This window comes from Macaca nemestrina, chromosome 13 (genome assembly GCF_043159975.1).
Source record: "Macaca nemestrina isolate mMacNem1 chromosome 13, mMacNem.hap1, whole genome shotgun sequence".
NCBI classification, from domain to species: Eukaryota; Metazoa; Chordata; class Mammalia; order Primates; family Cercopithecidae; genus Macaca; species Macaca nemestrina.
In genome coordinates this window covers 120,118,476-120,141,858 of record NC_092137.1, presented here as the reverse complement: position 1 = coordinate 120,141,858, position 23,383 = coordinate 120,118,476, and the positions used below count along the sequence as shown (strand labels likewise).

At 40.3% G+C, this 23,383-nt stretch overlaps 1 protein-coding gene across 3 annotated transcripts in view; it reads right to left on the bottom strand.

The window, feature by feature from the left end:
• Positions 1-23,383, bottom strand: part of LOC105490074 (alpha-1,3-mannosyl-glycoprotein 4-beta-N-acetylglucosaminyltransferase A) — a 128,677-nt gene that overhangs the window by 46,473 nt on the left and 58,821 nt on the right. For all 3 annotated transcript variants that reach the window (XM_071077295.1, XM_011755359.3, XM_011755358.3), the window contains exon 5: positions 12,196-12,329. In XM_071077295.1, the coding sequence (XP_070933396.1) occupies positions 12,196-12,329 (134 nt within the window). The remainder of the gene's footprint in view (positions 1-12,195; positions 12,330-23,383) is intronic.

Genomic DNA, 23,383 nt, shown 5'->3' with positions numbered 1-23,383 from the left:
AATCCTCCCACTCAAGTCTCCCAAAGTACTGGGATTAGAGGCATGAGCCACCATGCCCAGCCAGTTTGTATGATTTACAACCAATGCATAAACAGTTTTAAATCTAGCTGCTGAAAAATTACAGGCCAAAATACTACTGATATACCAATACAATAAATCTAGCATTTAAAATCAAGAATAGAAGCTAGACAGATTAAAAAACTAGACAGATAATTAGCAAGTATATAGAACACCTGAACACTATCAACCAACTTGATCTAATATATATCTATAGAAAGACACTTCTAGCTACTCAGGAGGCCAGGGCAGGAAGATTGCTTGAGCTCAGGAGTTCAAGACCAGCCACTGCCGCATAGTGAGACAAAAATTAAAAACTAAAACTAAAACAATTAGCCATGGAAAGGCATGGTGGCTCATGCCTGTAATTTCAGTGCTTTGGGAGGTCAAGGTGGGAGAATTGCTTGAGCCCAGGAGCTCAAGGTTACAGTGAGTTATGATCACAACACTGTACTCTAGCCTGGGTGACAGAGCAAGATTCCATCTCTAAAATAATAAATAGATTAGATGGACAGATAGATTAGACAGACAAATGATAGATTAGATAGATGATTGTGGAAGGAAAGAAGGAAGGAAGGAAGAAAGGAAAAAAGAAAGGAAAGGAAAGGAAAGGGAGGGAAGGGAAGGGAAGGGAAGAGAAGGGAAGGGAAGAGAAGGGAAGATAGGAGGGAGGAAGGGAGGGAAGGCACTTTACTGGATAACAGCAGAATTCATTCTTTTTAAGAACACATGAAACACTGTCCAGGACAGCCCATACACTAGGTCAGAAACAAGTATTGATAAATTTTAAAGGACTGAAATCATGCAAAGTATGTATTCTCTGACTATGAAGTAGTTAAATTACAAACCAACAAACGGAGAAAATTTTGGAAATCCTCAAACGGGTAAAAAAAATTTAAACACTTTTCTAAATAACTCATGGGTCAAAGAAGAGATTATAAGAGGATCAGAAAGTATTTTGATCTGAATGAAAATGAAAACATGACAGATCAAAATTTATGGGATGCAGCCAAAGTGGTACTTAGAGGCAAAGTTATAGCTTTAAACTGGCTATATTAGAAAAGAAGAAAGCCTTCCAACCAATAATCTACCCAATCACCTTAAAAATCCAGAAAAAGAAGAGTAAGCCAAACTAAAAGCAGCAGAATAAAGCTAATAAGATTAGAGTGAAAAACTAATAAAATAGAATGCAGAAAAACGATAGAGAAAGTCACAGAGAGTTTTTTTTACTTTACTTGCTACCTAAAAGGACCCAGAAGACGAGGAAATGGAGAAGGGAAAGCAAAGAAAATAGGGGCTGGGGAATGGGTGGGGGAATGAAAACAGGAGACTATTTTAACCAGCTTTGTAGAACTATTGGACACTGTAGCCATGTACATGTATAACTAGTAATTTTTTTCAAAAAGCAGAAAAATAAAGCTAATGGCATTAAATATTAACATTCTAGTGTACTGCTAGACTTTAATTTGGGGCCAAAATTTATTACCTAATGTGTTTTTAAAGATTTTTTTTTTTTGAGATAAGGTCTCTGTCACCCAAACTGGATGCAGTAGCTTGATCACAGCTCACTGAAGCCTTGAACTTCTGAGCTGAAGTGATCCTCCCACCTCAACCTCCTGAGTAGCTGGGACTACAGGTATATACCACAATGCCTGGATAATTAAAAAACATTTTTTTAGAGATAGAGTCTTGCTCTGTTGCGCAGGCTGGTCTACAACTCCTGGATTCAAGTGATCCTCCTGCCTCAGCCTCCCACGTCATTGGGATTACAGGCAGGAGTCACCGTGTCTGGCCTTTAAAGAGTTTTAGTCTCTTCCAGTACCTTCCTCATTTTGGTACTTCAATGGACACTTGTTCAGTAAGTAAAAGAATACTTAAAATGAAATGTACCCTTTTGCCTTTAAAAAAAAATATGATTAACAGGCAACTAAAAGAGTTTGTATTGTTTCTATGGCTGTTGTACTCTTCAGGTGCTTTGGGACAGAAAAAGAGTTCAAAAACATCAGGTAACTAAACCTTGGTTGAAGGCAGACTAAGCTGTCTTAACTAGAACAGACTCAGCTACTTACACAGAGTTTGGGTGGGAACACAGCACTGACAGTACTTCCCACTTTCCCTCCTGGAAATCATTTACAATTATCAATGAGAACCTGATGCAAAAACTGCAAACTTTATTTTAAGGTATTAATAGCCCAAATTCTTAAACTCCAAAGGGATCCAGTTTAGTCGTAATAACCAGAGGCAACATGAAGAGCTGCACAGGCTAGCAGTATTTGCAGGAAGCGGCCCAACTGCGTGGCAGAAGGAAAGGCAGAGTCGTCTGCTATGTCACCTCATCCTCCTGTAAACCAGCAGCCTAGGGAAAACTTCATCTCCAATGATGATCCTTAAAGATGAACCAGCACAATAACTATCCAAAGTAATAAGACAAAAAGGGGAAATTCTGCAGAACAAAAACTATATGTATCTATGTGTGTATAAACATGTATGCACACGCACAAACACACACACCAGCTGAAAAATTATGACCAAACATTTCACCATTCATTTAAAACAACAAAAAGCTCCCAATTAAAGCAGTTGCCACCAGGCAGCAAAATGCATATTAATTCCGATATCTAAAAAATAAATAATGAAAATAAGTTAGCATTTGGGTGAACATGTTTGAAAAGTAAAAAATGGAACTAAAATAGAAGAAAAAATTAATAATGTTAAAAGCAGACATCAATGGATCAGAAAACAAACAAAAAAGGAAATAATAAATACACCCAAGAAGGTTTTTAGAACATCATAAATGAAAACAGATCCGTTAACTAGCCAGTCACAAATACACACGCGTGCACAAAGCAATCGGAGGGAAGCATCGCAAAAAGAACAGGAGCCTGCATTTCCCACCTCTGCCTAAAGCAAAGTTTAAAAGTTGGATAAAATGGATAATTTTCCAGGAAAATATTTTATCAAAATCAGAAGGAAATCTAAATAGCTGTTTATGCTCTAATATGAACATTAACCTTATACTATCTGTACAGAATTAGGGCCATTACATGTCTCTGAATGGGTACAGCTATCAACAGTCATCACGGTAAACCAAGTGTCTAAAACACAGTACTGGAAGGAACACTGTTCAGTGTACACAACACACACAGAGATTTTAAAAACCATGTGATTATATTTTTATCAAAAAATGAATTAAAACACAAAAGAAATAATATTTCTTAGTATAAATGAAATGCACGACAGAAAATAAAAATAAAAACCAAAAATGCCACAGCAATTTAATAAATACTCTCTGGTTATTCAATTTCTATATTCCTGCTGTGCAAATTCCTTTTTTCTTTCCTTTTCTTTTTCTTTTCTTTTTTTTTTTTAAACAGAGTCTCACTCTGTCGCCCAGGCTGGAGTGCAGTGGTGCGATCTTGGCTCACTGCAACATCTGCCTCCTGGGTTCAAGCGACTCTCCTGCCTTAGCCTCCCGAGTAGCTGGGACTACAGGCGTGTGCCACCATGCCCAGTTAATTTTTGTATTTTCAGTAGAGATGGGGTTTCACCAAGTTGGCCAGGATGGTCTCGATCTCTTGACCTTATGATCCGCCCATCTCAGCCTCCCAAAGTGTTGGAATTACAGGAGTGAGCCACTGCGCCCGGCCTCTACTGTGCAAATTTCTGACCCTAGGCAAACTAACTAGCCCTGTTAAACCAGCTTACGTGAAAGAGTTTACTTTAAACCTTTAAAGACCATAATAAAGGTCTCGGGCACTCTTCCTGTGAAGCAAACCAGAATGTGTACTATAGTAAAATAAGAACACTGGAGAGGGCTGAGCAAGATGGCCGAACAGGAACAGCTCCAGTCTCCAGCTCCCAGCGTGAGCGACACAGAAATTGGGTGATTTCTGTATTTTCAACTGAGGTAGCGGGTTCACCTCACTAGGGAGTGCCGGACAATCGGTGCTAGTCAGCTGCTGCAGCCCGACCAGCAAGAGCTGAAGCAGGGCAAGGCATCACCTCACCTGGGAAGCACAAGGGGGAAGGGAATCCCTTTTCCTAGCCAGGGGAACTGAGACACATAACACCTGGAAAATCGGGTAACTCCTACCCCAATACTGCGCTTTACCAAGGGTCTTAGCAAACGGCACACCAGGAGATTATATCCCACACCTGGCCGGGAGGGTCCCACGCCCATGGAGCCTCCCTCATTGCTAGCACAGCAGTCTGTAGCAAGGCTAGCAGAGGGTCGCCCTCCATTGCTGAGGCTTAAGTAGGTAAACAAGGCTGCTGGGAAGCTCCAACTGGGTGGAGCCCACAGCAGCTCAAGGAGGCCTGCCTGTCTCTGTAGACTCCACCTCTGGGGACAGGGCACAGCTAAACAAAAAGCAGCAGAAACCTCTGCAGATGCAAACGACTCTGTCTGACAGCTTTGAAGAGAGCAGTGGATCTCCCAACACGGAGGTTGAGATCTGAGAACAGACAGACTGTCTGCTGAAGTGGGTCCCTGACCCCTGAGCAGCCTAACTGGGAGACATCCCCCACTATGTGCAGACCGACACCCCACACCTCACACGGCGGGGTACACCCCTGAGATGAAGCTTCCAAAGCAAGAATCAGACAGGTACACTCGCTGTTCAGCAATATTCTATCTTCTGCAGCCTCTGCTGCTGATACCCAGGCAAACAGGGTCTGGAGTGGACCTCAAGCAAACTCCAACAGACCTACAGCTGGGGGTCCTGACTGTTAGAAGGAAAACTAACAAACAGGAAGGACACCCACACCAAAACCCCATAAGCTCGTCACCATCATCAAAGACCATAGGCAGATAAAACCACAAAGATGGGGAAAAAGCAGGGCAGAAATGCTGGAAATTCAAAAAATAAGAGCACATCTCCCCCTCCAAAGGAACGCAGCTCATCACCAGTAATGGATCAAAGCTGGATGGAGAATGACTTTCACAAGTTGAGAGAAGGTTTCAGTCCATCAAATTTCTCAGAGCTAAAGGAGGAATTACGTACCCAGCGCAAACTAAAAATCTTGAAAAAAGAATGGAAGAATGGATAAGTAGAATAATCAATGCAGAGAAGGCCATAAACGAACTGACAGAGATAAAAACCATGACACGAGAAATACGTGACAAATGCACAAGCTTCAGTAACCGACTCGATCAACTGGAAGAAAGAGTATCAGCGATTGAGGATCAAATGAATGAAATGAAGCGAGAAGAGAAGTCTAAAGCAAAAAGAGGAAAAAGAAATGAATAAAGCCTTCAAGAAGTATGGGATTATGTGAAAAGACCAAATCTACATCTGATTGGGGTGCCTGAAAGTGAGGGGGAAAATGGAACCAAGTTGGAAAACACTCTTCAGGATATCATCCAGGAGAACTTCCCCAACCTAGTAAAGCAGGCCAACATTCAAATTCAGGAAATACAGAGAACGCCACAAAGATACTCCTTGAGAAGAGCAACTCCAAGACACATAATTGTCAGATTCCCCAAAGTTGAAATGAAGGAAAAACTGTTAAGGGCAGCCAGAGAGAAAGGTCGGGTTACCCACAAAGGGAAGCCCATTAGACTAACAGCACATCTCTCGGCAGAAACTCTACAAGCCAGAAGAGAGTGGGGGCCAATATTCAACATTCTTAAAGAAAAGAATTTTCAACCCAGAATTTCATATCCACCCAAACTAAGATTCATAAGTGAAGGAGAAATAAAATCCTTTACAGACAAGCAAATGCTTAGAGATGTTGTCACCACCAGGCCTGCCCTACAAGAGACCCTGAAGGAAGCACTAAACATGGAAAGGAACAACCGGTACCAGCCATTGCAAAAACATGCCAAAATGTAAAGACCATCGAGGCTAGGAAGAAACTGCATCAACTAACGAGCAAAATAACCAGTTAATATCATAATGGCAGGATGAAGTTCACACATAACAATATTAACCTTAAATGTAAATGTACTAAATGGTCCAATTAAAAGACACAGACTGGCAAATTGGATAAAGAGTCAAGACCCATCTCACATGCAGAGACGCACATAGGCTCAAAATAAATGCATGGAGGAAGATCTACCAAGCAAATGGAGAACAAAAAAAAAGCAGGGGTTGCAATCCTAGTCTCTGATAAAACAGACTTTAAACCATCAAAGATCAAAAGAGACAAAGAAGGCCATTACATAATGGTAAAGGGATCAATTCAACAGAAAGAGCTAACTATCCTAAATATATATGCACCCAATACAGGAGCACCCAGATTCATAAAGCAAGTCCTTAGAGACTTACAAAGAGACTTAGACTCCCATACAATAATAACAGGAGACTTCAACACCCCACTGTCAACATTAGACAGATCAACAAGACAGAAAGTTAACAAGGATATCCAGGAATTGAACTAAACTGCCCCAAAGGGACCTAATAGACACCTACAGAACTCTCCACCCCAAATCAACAGAATATACATTCTTCTCAGCAACACGTCACACTTATTCCAAAATTGACCACATAATTGGAAGTAAAGCACTCCTCAGCAAATGAACAAGAACAGAAATTATAACAAACTATCTCTCAGACCAAAGTGCTATCAAACTAGAACTCAGGACTAAGAAACTCAATCAAAACCGCTCAACTACATGGAAACTGAACAACCTGCTCCTGAATGACTACTGGGTACATAACAAAATGAAGGCAGAAATAAAGATGTTCTTTGAAACCAATGAGAACAAAGATACAACATACCAGAATCTCTGGGACACATTTAAAGCAGTGTGTAGAGGGAAATTTATAGCACTAAATGCCCACAAGAGAAAGCTGGAAACATCTAAAATTGACACCCTAACATCACAATTAGAAGAACTAGAGAAGCAAGAGCAAACACATTCAAAAGCTAGCAGAAGGCAAGAAATAACTAAGATCAGAGCAGAACTGAAGGAGATAGAGACACAAAAAACCCTCCAAAAAATCAATGAATCCAGGAGCTGGTTTTTTGAAAAGATCAACAAAATGGATAGACTGCTAGCAAGACTAATAAAGAAGAAAAGAGAGATCAAAGAGACACAATAAAAAATGATAAAGGGAATATCACCACCGACTCCACAGAAATACAAACTACCATCAGAGAATACTATAAACACCTCTACGCAAATAAACTAGAAAATCTAGAAGAAATGGATAATTTCCTGGACACGTACTCTCTCCCAAGACTAAACCAGGAAGAAGTTGAATCTGTGAATAGACCAATAGCAGGCTCTGAAATTGAGGCAATAATTAATAGCCTACCAACCAAAAAAAGTCCAGGACCAGATGGATTCACAGCTGAATTCTACCAGAGGTACAAGGAGGAGCTGGTACCATTCCTTCTGAAACTATTCCAATCAATTGAAAAAGAGGGAATCCTCCCTAACTCATTTTATGAGGCCAACATCATCCTGATACCAAAGCCTGGCAGAGACACAACAAAAAAAAGAGAATTTTTAGACCAATATCCCTGATGAACATCGATGCAAAAATCCTCAATAAAATACTGGCAAACCGGATCCAGCAGCACATCAAAAAGCTTATCCACCATGATCAAGTGGAATTTATCCCTGGGATGCAAGGCTGGTTCAACATACGCAAATCAATAAACTTAATCCAGCATATAAACAGAACCAAAGACAAAAACCACATGATTATCTCAAGAGATGCAGAAAAGGCCTTTGACAAAACTCAACAGCCCTTCATGCTAAAAACTCTAAATAACTAGGTATTGATGGAACGTATCTCAAAATAATAAGAGCTATTTATGACAAACCCACAGCCAATATCATACTGAACGGGTAAAACTGGAAGCATTCCCTTTGAAAACTGGCACAAGATAGGGATGCCCTCTTTCACCACTCCTATTCAACATAGTGTTGGAAGTTCTGGCTAGGGCAATCAGGCAAGAGAAAGAAATAAAGGGTATTCAGTTAGGAAAAGAAGAAGTCACATTGTCCCTGTTTGCAGATGACATGATTGTATATTTAGAAAACCCCATTATCTCAGCCCAAAATCTCCTTAAGCTGATAAGCAACTTTAGCAAAGTCTCAGGATACAAAATTAACACGCAAAAATCACAAGCATTCTTATACACCAGTAACAGACAAACAGAGAGCCAAATCATGAATGAACTTCCATTCACAATTGCTTCAAAGATAATAAAATACCTAGGAATACAACTTACAAGGGATGTAAAGGACCTCTTCAAGGAGAACTACAAACCACTGCTCAGTGAAATAAAAGAGGACACAAACAAATGGAAGAACATACCATGCTCATGGATAGGAAGAATCAATATCGTGAAAATGGCCATACTGCCCAAGGTAATTTATAGATTCAATGCCATCCCCATCAAGCTAACGATGAGTTTCTTCACAGAATTGGAAAAAACTGCTTTAAGGTTCATATGGAACCAAAAAAGAGCCCGCATTGCCAAGACAATCCTAAGTCAAAAGAACAAAGCTGGAGGCATCACGCTACCTGACTTCAAACTATACTAACAAGGCTACAGTAACCAAAACAGCATGGTACTGAGATATAGACCAGTGGAACAGAACAGAATCCTCAGAAATAATACCACACATCTACAGCCATCTGATCTTTGACAAACCTGAGAAAAACAAGAAATGGGGAAAGGATTCCCTATTTAATAAATGGTGCTGGGAAAATTGGCTAGCCATAAGTAGAAAGCTGAAACTGGATCCTTTCCTTACTCCTTATACGAAAATTAATTCAAGATGGATTAGAGACTTAAATGTTAGACGTAATACCATAAAAACCCTAGAAGAAAACCTAGGTAATACCATTCAGGACATAGGCATGGGTAAGGACTTCATGTCTAAAACACCAAAAGCAACAGCAACAAAAGCCAAAATTGACAAATGGGATCTAATTAAACTAAAGAGCTTCTGCACAGCAAAAGAAACTACCATCAGAGTGAACAGGCAACCTACAGAATGGGAGAAAATTTTTGCAATCTACTCATCTGACAAAGGACTAATATCCAGAACCTACAAAGAACTCAAATAAATTTACAAGAAAAAAACAAACACCCCATCAAAAAGTGGGCAAAGGATATGAACAGACAGTTCTCAAAAGAAGACATGCATACAGCCAACAGACACACGAAAAAATGCTCATCATCACTGGCCATCAGAGAAATGCAAATCAAAACCACAATGAGATAGCATCTCACACCAGTTAGAATGGCAATCATTAAAAAGTCAGGAAATAACAGGTGCTGGAGAAGATGTGGAGAAATAGGAACACTTTTACACTGTTGGTGGGATTGTAAACTAGTTCAACCATTATGGAAAACAGTATGGCAATTCCTCAAGGATCTAGAACTAGAAGTACCATATGACCCAGCCATCCTATTACTGGGTATATACCGAAAGTATTTTAAATCATGCTGCTATAAAGACACATGTACACATATATTCATTGCAGCACTATTCACAATAGCAAAGACTTGGAATCAACCCAAGTGTCCATCAGTGACAGACTGGATTAAGAAAATGTGGCACATATACACCATGGAATACTACGCAGCCATAAAAAAGGATGAGTTTGTGTCCTTTGTAGGGACATGGATGAAGCTGGAAGCCATCATTCTCAGCAAACTATCGCAAGAACAGAAAGCCAAACACTGCATGTTCTCACTCATAGGTGGGAACTGAACAATGAGCGCTTGGACTCGGGAAGGGGAACATCACACACCAGGGCCTATTATGGGGAGAGAGGAGGGGGAGGGATGGCACTGGGAGTTATACCTGATGTAAATGACAAGTTGATGGGTGCTGACGAGTTGATGGGTGCAGCACACCAACATGGCACAAGTATACATATGTAACAAACCTGCACGTTGTGCGCATGTACCCTAGAACTTAAAGTATAATAATAATTAAAAAAAAAAAGAACACTGAATTAAAAAAAAAACCAACATTGTTTTCATACTGTATTCTAAATACTCCATGAACCTGAAAATTCTAGAAACTCAATTTTTCAAAGTTGAACAGTAGGTGCTCGTCCAACTTGATGAATTTGTTATTTCCTTATAGAATCTAAATTCAAATCCTATAGTTTTTATGTAAGGTATTTGGAATGCTGCTGGGCAAATTGCTGAAACAATGTGAATAAACAAGGTAATATAAAAAAATATCTTAGGCTGGGTGTGGTGGTGCACACCTGTAATCCCAGAACTTTGGGAGGCTGCAGTAGGAGAATCACTTGAGCTCAGGAGACAACCTGGGCAACATAGTGAAATCCCGTCTTGACAAACATACACACACACACACACACACACAAAATACAAAAAATTAGCTGGGCATGGTGGTGCACACCTGTAGTCCCAGCTACTCGGGAGGCTGATATAGGAGGATTGCTTGAGCCTGGGAGGTCGAGGCTGCAGTGAGCCAAAACTGCACCACTGCACTCCAGCCTGGGTGACAGAGTGAGATCCTGTCACAAAATATATACATATATATTCATTCAATACAAAGTCCTCTTCATGGTTACCACCAGCATCATTTGGTTGTTCTGGTTTAGGCAATATTCTGCCTGAAACCCACCTCAAAAACTCCTTCTGTCTCTTTCTAACCGCTTCATTTAGCCATCACCTCCGCATACATATGATTTCCTGTTCCGTTTTGCAACAATTACAAAGAATTCAGGTGTTTTTGAACAAGAGACAACCTGTATCAGTTAGGAAACAGCCTAAATGTCTATCAATCACACATTAAATAAATTGTGCTAAAACCACATAATGAAATATTTTATAGCCACAAAGAATGATGTTGTGATATTTATTCCTGTTAGCATGGAAAAATGTCCACTACATTAAAATATATATAGAATGGTCCCATTCATATATAGCTGTACAAGCCACAGGAAAAAAACCCTTAACATATATTTTGAAATAGCTATATTTATATAGAGGAGTAACAGGTAATTTTTCATTATACATTTATGTAATTGTTTTGAACAGCATGCATTTGTTTACTTCTCTAATAAGGAAATCATCAAGACCATTTTCATCTAAAAAGACATGGGGAACTCTAAAAAGTTACGAATTAGTGGGCCAGAACTATACTATGTCCTAAATCCTTTCCCATTCTGAAACTCTACACAATAATTAAGAAAATATTTACTCTAGGGTCTTCTTCCTCATGATTTAAAAATAACTTTTTCGAGATTTATTCTTTCTCTAAATCTTTTGAGGATACTAAAATACAAGAAGTGTGGTATTTCTCATTCACACGATTTCTTAGGAGTACAGAGAACGGATGGAGAGAATAAAAGGATGATGAAACTCCAGCTGAGACTAAACCTTTTTCAGGTTTCAGGACTCCCAAAGATCATCAGTGCAAATGTCCAAATTTAAGTCTTAGAGCTAGAAACGGGGACATGTCTTTTTTTTTTTTTTTTAACATATTTTTCTTTTTTTTTTTTATTATACTTTAAGTTCTAGGGTACGTGTGCACAACGTGCAGGTTTGTTACATATGTATACATGTGCCATGTTAGTATGCTGCACCCATTAACTCATCATTTACATTAGGTATATCCCCTAATGCTATCCCTCCCCCCTCCCTTCCCCTCACCCACCGACAGGCCCCGGTGTGTGATGTTCCCCATCCTGTGTCCAAGTGTTCTCATTGTTCAATTTCCACCTACGAGTGAGAACCAACCCAAATGTCCATCAATGACAGACTGGATTAAGAAAATGTGGCACATATACACCATGGAACACTATGCAGCCATAAAAAACGATGAGTTCATGTCCTTTGTAGGGACATGGATGAAGCTGGAAACCATCATTCTGAGCAAACTATCACAAGGACAGAAAACCAAACACCGCATGTTCTCACTCATAGGGGACACGTTCTTAAAGATCTATGGGTATATCATTCTATTGACAACAAAGATTACTATTCCTGGTTTGTAACTACAGGAGAGAAGTAAAGGCAAACATAAGTTAGATTTACATTAAACTGTCAGATAGAATATATTACCTAAGCTTTACTCATCACATCATCTTTTAAAAGTGCTTTTAAAAGCTTATTCAAATATTCAATTAGGGTTTCAACTCTTATAGGCTATATATGGTAAAAACATAACAACAATTAAATAATTACCTCTCCTATGAAGACTACTATCACACAGTCCAACTTCTCTTCAGGATACAGATTATCAATAAGGGAATGAAGAGTTTCTATGAGGTAAGATTTAACTTCTCTTTTCACTGTGGGAATGCCCATGACTATGGAAACTGAAAAAAAAAACAAACCGTAATTATATTAAAAAATTGTACAAGGACAATACAGAAAAACACTTCCATTTCAAAAGTATTATACCCTCTCAAATGGATAGGAATAATTGATGGATCAAAATATATTAAGTTTCAGAAAGAAAAATAAAGAATACGCGGGCATACCTATAATGACTGTAATTCATTTTCACATAGCTTAACCATAAGAAAAAGGGAACTGATAAAAATGAAAGACATTAAACCTCACACTAAAAATGAATGGCTGTAAAGTATAAACAGCAAACTGTATTATACAACTAAAACTTAAAAATACTAAACATATCTTAAAAATTAACATCTTATCTATTGACTTCAAGCATAAGACATGCCAAGAAGAGCACAACATCAATTGTGTGGTTGTTCTTGCCAACAATGCATAACCTCAACTTAACCACAAAAGAACATCAGAGAAATCCAAACTGGGGCAATGCTCCACAAAATAACAGTACTCTTTAAAGTGTTATGGTCATGAAAGACAGAGTAATGAACTGTCCCCGATTGGAAAAGACTTAGGAACCATGACAACTAAGTGAAATATGGGATCTTGAGTTGGATCCTGGAAGAGAAAAATAACAACAATGAAACACATGACGAAATTGGAATAAGAGCTAAGGTTAGTTAACACTGTAGCATCGACGTTAACTTCCTGGCTTTTGATCACTGTACTAATGGTCATGTAGGGACACTGGGTAAAGGCATATGAAAACTTTGTGACCGGGCACAGTGGCTCATGCCTGTAATCCCAGCACTTTGGGAGGCAGAGGTGGTGGACTACTTGAGCTCAGGAGTTTCAGACCAGCCTGGCCAACATGGTGAAACCCAGTCTCGACTAAAAATACAAAAATTATCTGGGCATGGGGGCGTGCACCTATAATCCCAGCTACTTGGGAGGCGGAGGCACAAGAATCACTTGGGAGGCAGAGGATGCAGTGAGCTGAGATTGTGCTCTTGCACTGCAGCCTGGGTGACAAAGCAAGATTCCATCTCAAAAAAAAAAAGAAAAGAAAAGAAAAGAAAACTTTGTGTACTATTTGTGCAACATTTTTAAAGTCTAAAATTACAGTCAATGTTCCTGTAATGCTTGTTTTCAACACAAATTTGTTTCTACATGATTAACATATTAGGGAAAAATTGGGGCATAACATGTAAAGTTCACATTAGCTTACGTGCAATTTGTCTTCTGAAACAAACACCAGGTCAGCAACAGAAAATTGTACCCAGCTGATCTGAGTTCAGAAAATTGAACCGAACTGTGCAGAAATACTGCATACAAAATGCACACACCTCAAAATACCTACCAGCTGTCTCAGTTCACCACAGCTATCAACCACACCCATCTACACTGGGTGTTGCAACCTTCCATCAGATTTCAAATAACCTACCTCACAGCCCTTCACAATAACTTAAAAGCTGCAACCTTCAGCAACCCACTTTAACAAGCAAATCTCAGGGCTTTTTCAAGATAGACTGCCACATCTATGTATTTCTCAATCATTTAACCTGTGAAAAAATGTGCCACCATTATTATTAGGTTCTTATCCTTTTTTATGTGTAACTGACAAAGTTTTTTGAGTGTTGTGATCCTAACCCCCTTGCTCTCATTTTTTTGCACCATTTTCATACCACAGTGATTTTTTAGGAACATATTGCATTATAGAGGTATTTCAAAGTAAGTTTTTTAAAATTATGCCTTAAAGTCTTAGTATACTAAGTATGTATCAATAGAGAAGTATTTTGAATATGTTAAAAACAACTTAGTCTTAATCATGCAACAAGTTTTTGGAGATACTAAAAAATACTTATAATTCACAGAATTCTAATGCCAGCGGCTGGGTGCAGTGGCTCACGCCTGTAATCTCAGCACTTTGGAAGGCCGAAGCGGGCGGATCACGAGGTCAGGAGATCGAGACCATCCTGGCTAACATGGTGAAACCCTGTCTCTACTAAAAATACAAAAAATTAGCCAGGCATGGTAGCGGGCACCTGTAGTCCCAGCTATTCAGGAGGCTGAGGCAGGAGAATAGCTTGAATCCAGGAAGTGGAGGTTGCAGTGAGCCAAGATCGTGCCACTGCACTCCATCCTGGGCGACACAGTGAGACTCCATCTCAAAAACAAACAAAAGAATTCTAATGCCAGAAGGAAGCATAAAGACCATGGATCTACCACCACGATTCTTGAGGTAAGAATACTAAGATGTGAAAGGTTTAAGGGACTGCCCCAAGGTCTCATGCCACATTCCTCTATTCCATTTTAGGTAAGAAGAGTTTTCAAGCACTCAAAAAGATATTTGCTCTACAAGACTCCGTCCCCCACCTCCAAAAAAAGATATTTGCTCTATTTGTTTTGCACATATTTACTGCAAGGCATTATTCTAGGTGTCAGGCATACAATGGTAAATAACATAGATAAGGTCCCTGCCCTCATGGAACGCACATTCTAGAAAGGGGAAAAAGATTTAAAATATATGTATCTTACAGGATGATATATATAGGTTGATACTGTCAAAGTGATGAATGGGGAGGGGGTACCCCTATAGGTCATGTGGTCACGGAAGGCCTCTCTGATATCAGTTGAGCTGGTAACCATGAGAAAGAGCTGATGAAGAACACTGCAGAAGAGGAAGCAACAAGGCCCTGAAGACAGAATGATTTTGACATAGTCAAGAAATACCAAGAGCAGGCTGGATCGAAAGCAGAATAAGCCCAGATTGAGAAAATCAGCCGGGGGTCACATTGCATATAACAAAGTTTGTTTTAATGCTGAGTGCAAGAGAAAGCCATTGTAAGGTTGTAAGCAGGGGAGTGACATTATCCAATTTGTAATTTTAAGAGATTATCAAATTTCACAAAAAGTAAAAGCACTTTGGGAGATCAGTTAGGAAGTTACTGTATTAACTAAAGAAAGATGGTGGTTTAAATGAGGCTGTAGGGTGTTTGAAGAGGTGGAGATGAGTGGATGATGGAGACCCTCACCAATGGGGCTTCAGCTGGCAGACAAGAGAAGGGGAGGAATCAAGGATGACTTGAGTAAGTGGACGGGGCAACTTTCACTCAGAACAACATACTTGAGGGGAGGGCCCCCAATCCAGATTTCTGTTCTGACCAAGTTACTCTGAGATGCCAAAAGACAGGATGAGTTACAATGGAAGCAAAATTACACAGAATAATCTACCTCAGAATTTAAGGCCGGGTGTGGTGGCTGATGCCTTTAATCCCGGCACTTCAGGAGGCTGAGGCAGGAGGATCACTTGAGCCCGGGAGTTTGAGACCAGCCTGAGCAACGTGGCAAGACCCTGTCTCTAAAAAAAATAAAAAACTTAGCTGGGCATAGTGGAGCATGCCTGTAGTCCTAGCTACTTGGGAGGCTGAGGTGGGAGGATCACTTAAGCCTGGGAGGTGGAGGCTGCAGTGAGCTGTGATCACACCACTGTACTCCAGCCCGGGCAACAGAGCGAGACCCTGTCTCAAAAAAACAAAAAAAAATTACAAGCGTAACAACTAGGATGAGGAGCATTCTTAGAAAATGCTAACTCATATAGAGTACAAAGACTGCACTTATGATGAAAGCAAAACCCATGGTGATCCACAGTGTGCAAACAAAAATGGCATAAAGTCACAACGCAAATTCTCTATCCCTACCACACTCTTGGGGATTTCTGGTTTCTGCTTTGCTTTGCTGAAGTTTAGATGGTACGTGATATGGTTTGGCTGTGTCCCTACCCAAATCTCATCTTGAATTCCTACGTATTGTGTGAAGGACCTGGTGGGAGTTAATGGAATCATGGGGGCAAATCTTTCCCATACTGTTCTCGTGATAGTGAATAAGTCTTACGAGATCTGATGGTTTTAAAAAGAGGAGTTCCCCTGCACAAGGTTGCTCTCTCTTTGCCTGCTGCCATCCATGTAAGATGTGACTTGCTCCTCCTTGCCTTCTGCCACGATTGTGAGGCTTCCCCAGCCACTTGGAAATGTAAGTTCAATTAAATCTCTTTTGTAAATTGCCCAGTCTCAGGTATGTCTTTATCAGCAGCATGAAAATAGACTAATACAGTAAACTGGTACCAGTAGAGTGGGGCGCTGCTGAAAAGATACCCGAAAATGTGGAAGCGACTTTGGAACTGGGTAACAGGCAGAGGCCGAACAGTTTGGAGGGCTCAGAAGGCAGGAAAATATAGGAAAGTCTGGAGCTCCCTAGAGACATGTTGAATGGCTTTGACCAAAATGCTGATAATGATATGGACAATGAAATCTAGGCTGAGGTGGTCTCAGATGGAGATGAGGAACTTGTTGGGAACTGGAGTAAAGGTGACTCTTGTTATGTTTTAGCAAAGAGACTGGCAGCATTTTGCCCCTGCCCTAGAGATTTGTGGAACTTTGAACTTGAGAGAGATGATTTATGGTATCTGGTGGAAGAAACTTCTAAGCAGCAAAGCATTCAAGAGGTAATTTGGGTGCTGTTAAAGGCATTCAGTTTTTTTGTTTTTTGTTTGTTTGTTTGTTTTTGGTTGTTGTTGTTGCTTTGAGACAGAGTTTCACTCTTGTGGCACAGGCTGGAGTGCAATGGCATGATCTCGGCTAACTGCAATCTCCACCTCCCAGCTTCAAACAATTCTCCTGCCTCAGCCTCCCAAGTAGCTGGGATTACAGGTGCCCGCCACCATGGCCAGATTTCCTGTGCTGTTTTGTATTTTTAGTAGAGACAGGGTTTCACCACGTTGGTTACACTGGTCTCAAACTCCTGACCTCGTGATCCACCCGCCTTGGCCTCCCAAAGTGCTGGGATTATAGGCATGAGCCACCACGCCTGGCCAGCATTCAGTTTTAAAAGGGAAAGAGCATAAAAGTTTGGAAAATTTGCAGCCTGACAATGTGATAGAAAAGAAAAATCTCATTTTCTGAGGTGAAATTCAAGCCAGTTGCAGAAATTTGCATAAGTAATGAGGAGCTGAATGGTTAAGCTCAATGAGGAAAATGTCTCCAAGGCATGTCAGAGACCTTTGTGGCAACCCCTCCCATCACAGGCCCAGAGATTTAGGAGGGAAACACGGTTTCCTGGGCCGGGCCCAGGGTCCCTCTGCTGTGTGCAGTCCAGGGACTTGGTGACCTGTGTCCCAGCCACTCCAGCCTTGACTAAAAGGGGCCAAGGTACTGCTCAGGCCGTGGCTTCAGAGGGTGCAAGTCCCAAGCCTTGGCAGCTTCCGTGTGGTGTTGAGCCTGCAGGTGCAAGTCAAGAATTGGGAACTTCCACCTAGATTCCAGAGGATGAATGGATACGCCTGGATGCTCAGGCAAAAGTTTGCTGTAGGGGTGGTGCTCTCATGGAGAACCTCTGCTAGTGCAGTGCGGAAGGGACATGTGGGGTCAGAGACCCCCTGACAGAGTCCCTATTGGGGCACCACCTAGTGTAGCTGTGAGAAGAGGACCACCGTCCTCCAGACCCCACAATGGTAGATCCACCCATGGCTTTCACCACGTGCCTGGAAAAGCTGCACTCAACACAAGCCCATGAAAGCAGCCGGGAAGGAGGCTGTAACCTGCAGAGCCACAGGGGCAGAGCTGCCCAAGACCAAGGGAACCCATCTCTTGCATCAGTGTGACCTGGATGTGAGACATGGAGTCAAAGGAAATCATTTTGGAGTTTAAAGATTTGACTGCCCTGCTGGATTTTGGACTTGCATAGGGCCTATAGCCCCTTTGTTTTGGCCAATTTTTCCCATTTGGAATGGCTGTATTTACCCAATGCTGGGACCCCATTGTATCTAGGAAGTAACTGGCTTGCTTTTGATTTTACAGGCTCATAGGTGGAATGGACTTGCCTCATCTCAGATGAGGCATTGGACTGTGGACTTTTGAGTTAATGTTGAAATGAGTTAAGACTTCAGGGAACGGTTGGGAAGGCATGATTGGTTTTGAAATGTGAGGATGTGAGATTTGGGAGGGGCCAGGGGCGGAATGATATGGTTTGGCTGTGTCCCCACCCAAATCTCATCTTGAATTCCTGTGTGTTGTGGGAGGGACCCGATGAGAGGTAATTGAATCATGGGGGCAAGTCTTTCCTGTGCTGTTCTCATGACAGTGAATAAGCCTCATGAGATCTGATGGTTTTAAAAAGAGAAGCTTCCTTGCACAAGCTCGCTCTCTCTTTGCTTGCTGCCATCCATGTAAGATGTGACTTGCTCCTCCTTGCCTTAGGCCATGATTGTGAGGCTTCCCCAGTCGTGTGGAACTCTAAGTCCAATTAAACCTCTTTCTTTTGTAAATGGCCCAGTCTCAGGTGTGTCTTTATTGGCAGAGTGAAAATGGACTAATACAGCGTGTTTAGAGAATAAACCATTTTATCCCTAATACACTATTTTAGAGTTAAAATTTAAATTATTTAGCTTAAACCAGGGTATTCAAAGACTTCAAAAGCACTAAAAATGAAACTTTTAATTTCAGCCCAACCTACAAAATTAGAGTAACCGTACTTATGGTAATTTGTAAAATTACCACCAAAAAACGGTAGTTTCCTTGGCCTTCTGAGCCCATGGAAGGGCTGCACTTCTTAGTCCCCTTATGGTTGGGGACTGTGGGGCCAAAGGGATATAATTATTAATAGCCCATGAGTCATCGGCATGTGTAATCTGTGGGCTGAGCACTGATAACTGCAGTGTGAAATCCTTGAGTTGCCTGTTCTTTTTGGCAGAGCAGCCAGAAACATTCAAGATGGCAACTGCTCTGTCAGCCTGGATCCCTGCATGACTGGTCAACCTTGGTGGACATGTACTATGAGCAAAAAAAAAAAAAAAAAAAATACACATGTGTTATCTCAATCACTGAGACTCTGGTGTTGTTAGTTACCACAACATAACCCAGCCTGTCCTATCTGATACCATGTTCTTCTACCATTTACAAACCAGAAAATTTAAGTATTCTACTGAGTTAGAGTTCAGAAGAAATATGTCAGCAAAGTGAAGAATATGGTCATATCATCCTTTTAGGGAGGAGCAATATGGACCAAGGAAACCAAACAGAAATAGAGCCAACGGGTTTGGCTAGGTACTGGGATCACTGATTTTGTTTTAATTCTGAGTGCAAGAGTTCCATTGATTAACCACCTAGTATTTCCAATTCAAGTAGTAACTGTGCATATATAATACATCTATTGTGTACTAGACAGTCTGAAATACAGCCATGAGATAGGTAAGCCCCCTACCTCATGGTATTTATAATTTGACAGAACTATCAACTGTGATTATTTCATTTGCTTCCACTTTCCTGGGAAGTTTTCCAATTCTAATTTGTATTTCTTTTAAAGTAAAAAAAGAATTAGGAAAAATCTTGGCATTCTCAATCTTCAGTAACTCAATCTACCTTCAGTTATAACTAAATTATGTCCCCTTAAAAATGTTCATTGCTAGCCAAATATTTTTAGCCTATCATGTTTCCTTATGGTTTGACTTTAGTCATTTATTCCTCATTTCTTTCCTTATATATCATGACAATATTTTTTTTTTCTTCTACTGCCTCATTGCCCTTTCTCTGCCTCTGTCTTCCTTGTGTTCATCTTCCTCTTTCCCTGGAAATTAACTGGTGGAAAACCTTCAAGTCTGAGTCCTAGGCCCTAGGAGATCTCATCCATTTCTGTGTCTTCAATCACTTACTCCCAAACAATGACTCATAAAATTAAATCTAACTCAGATCTCTCCTTTGAGTCCCAGATCTAAATATCCAACTGCCTACTCCAACATCTCCACTGTGATATCTCAAAATCACCTCCAAATTATCATATCCAAATTTAATTTATAAATTTCTCTTGCAAACCAGTGATGCAAAACAGTGTCTACTGTCCTCTATCTCACTGAATGGCCCGCCACGCATCCAGCCACTCAATCCAGAAACCCTGGGCTCATTCCTGACCACTCCTCTACCTCAATCCACAAATCCAGAACACTATGTCTTCCCTGATACATTCCCATACGTTCCAAACAACTCTAGGTCCGTCTTCTACTTCCCATCTCTACTACTACCACTGCTACCTTGTCCAAGTTGACCCTCTCTCCAGTGGATTACTGAAACAGCCTATCTGGTTCTTCATATCTATTCTTTTTCCCACATCCTCAATCATCCTTCCCATTGCAGCAAATCTGATCTCTGTAAAATTTAAATCTTACCAAGTCATTATTAATAAGTACTGTTGAAAACCCTTCAATGGCTTCCTACTGCTCTTAGGATAGAAACCAAAATCCCATAAATGGTCTAGGAGGCCCTACATGGTCTGGCCTCAACTTACATCTCTAGCCTCATCTTGTTCCACACACCTCCTCACTCTACACTTAAACTACAGCGACCTTCTTTCATTCTCTAGAACATTCCACACTCCCTTCCATAACAGGACTTTTGTAGTGCTCTTTCCATCTTCCGGAATATTCTTTTCCATTGTGATGGAGAGAATAACAGTATCCCAAAGATGTCCATGCCATAATTCCTGGAGCCTGTGAATATGTTACCTTACATGGCAAAACAGACTTTGCAGATGTGATGAAAGTTCTTGAGATGGGGTAATTATTCTGGATTACCTGGTGGGCCCAATATAAACACAAGAGTCTTTATGAAAGGAAGGAGGGAGGGTCACAGCAAAAGAAGGAGATGGAACAGAATCAAGAGGGTCACGGTCAGAGAGATTTGAAGATACTGTACTTTGAAGATGAAGGAAGAGGCCACAAAGTAATGTGGAAAAGGCAAAAAATAAATAAATAAATAAAAAGGATCTTTCCCTAGAGATTCCAGAAGGAACACACCCCTCTTGACAATCTGGTTCTAGGACCTCTGCCTTCCCAAACTGTAAGATGAAAAATCTGTGTTGTGGTTTAAACACAGTGATTTTGTGTCCATTTGTTACAGCAGCAATAGGACACCAACGCACCCATCTTCACCAGTAAATGACAGATTCTATCAGCCTCAGGCCAAACCCAATTTCTCAGAGTTCCTTAAACTCCCTAATTAGGCCAAAAGTCCTTCTTACACATTCTCAAAGCATCCTTTACACTGGTAATTACAGTTGTAATTATACAGTTGTTTGTATAATTGACTACGTGACTAATTCGTGTCTTCTTTACTGGGCTGAAACTCCACAAGACTCAGAACCACATCTAATTTTGTGTACCAAAGTATCTGGCAAGGTGCCTGGCCCATAGCAATTGCTCGTGGACTTTTATTGCAGCAAATACTCCAAGAATTATCTGTTATCCACCACCAAGCAGTAGTGCCATTTCACTAGATAACCCAGTAAAAGTCTTTTCTTAGCTCTCTTGCTCTGCCCTAAATGGGCCCTTCAACCTGAAGACCTGAATGTTTCTTCAACTCAAAGAAATTCACTCCTATAAGCTGGTAATTCCCTCTTTTCACTCTCTTTGTTCACTCCTTCTGAAATTACTACCAGATGACCATTAAAACTTCTGTCTACTTCCATTCTTTATGCGTTTATGCTGCATTCTAGAAGAAATACAGAGCTCGGTCTTTCTGATCACTAATTTGATCTTTAGCTATGTCTAGCTAAAATTCCGTATCGGTCCCTCGATATGGGATTTTTAAATATAATCATTGAAATCATAAGTACAAAGATTTCTAATGGATCCTTTGATAATGGTCAGTTATTGTATTATGGGCAAGTTGTCGTCCCTCATTTCTAGAAATATGTTGATGTTTTATTTTTAAATCATATTCGTTCTGTTTGTTCTGCAAACTCAGTTTTCTTTAGTATTAAGTCATCCATGGTACTAATTTTCTTAAATGATTCGGCAACCCCTCGTTCCTGAAGTCGCCTTGCGCCCGTTTGCAGTCTCTGGGTCTGTTTGCCGCAGCCTGCCTTGGCGAATGTGGTGGGAGGATACAGATGTGGTGCTGGGTGGTGGGCCGGCCGTTTTCTGTTCTGGGTGTGAGAATCCCAGCCACTCCCCTGGGGTCAGCAGCCACCGGCCGCACTGTCCTTCCTCTTCAGCCTTACGATGGCTTAGCTGTTCTAAGTGCTGTTCCCTAATTAATCAGCCTGAACACTGAAAAACAGCATTTCTAGCAAGAAGCTGTTTTTCTTCATCTAAGAAACAGAAGTTCTGAATATGAAACCCTAGGTAAGTTCTGGGCTTCCATAAAATTCCAGAAATTACAAACAAAATTATATCTTCTATGGGCATTTTCCAAAGTAGAGATTGACAGCTTTCCTAGAATATCCAAAGGGTCCTGTAACTAAAAATATTAAGAGCTGTTCCCCAACGATTTAGGGAGGAAGATGTTTAAGGTAGTAAATATGGGTTATTTGCCTATCCGTTTTTTCTACCGAGCTGTTTTTTCTACCTTTCAAAAATAGTGGCAGCTTTATAAGAATGTTAACTATTGGAAAGCTGGTTGACCAAGATTTTATTCTATTTATAATGGATAAAGTCATGTAAACAAATGGGATGGAATACATAGCTTCAAAAGAAAGAGAATGTCACATTTATAAAATAAAAACCTAATAGAGACCTTGGAAGTTTTAAATGACTTTAAAATCACTTCTAATTTCTTTTCATTTGATACTCTTATGAATGAAGAAATAGTCTAAACAAACAAACCCACAATTACTTAAGACATCTTATCCAAAGAGTGGTTATTAAAGGGAGACATGATATCAGCTTCAAAAATAATTAACAATCAACATTCTAAAACAAACAAACAAACAAACAAACAAACAAAGTACCACACATACCTTGTTAGTCTCTGTATACCTGGCACCTGCAAAATGCCTGGCTTCAATAAATATTTTTTGAATCATTAGAGAAAGGAAAGAAGGAGTTTGTTTCAACATGCTATTTTAAGAGTTTCTACCTCCATAAGAAGGAAGGTGGTATATTATTTCAACTGATTAATGAAATAGACAGCAGAACTAAAACAAGATGAATGTAAAAGTTTACATTTATAGATCAGTGAGAAGATGTGATCCCCCCAAAAAGACAGCAAAATACTTAAGAATCCCATTGAATCAAAAGTAGACTCAGCTT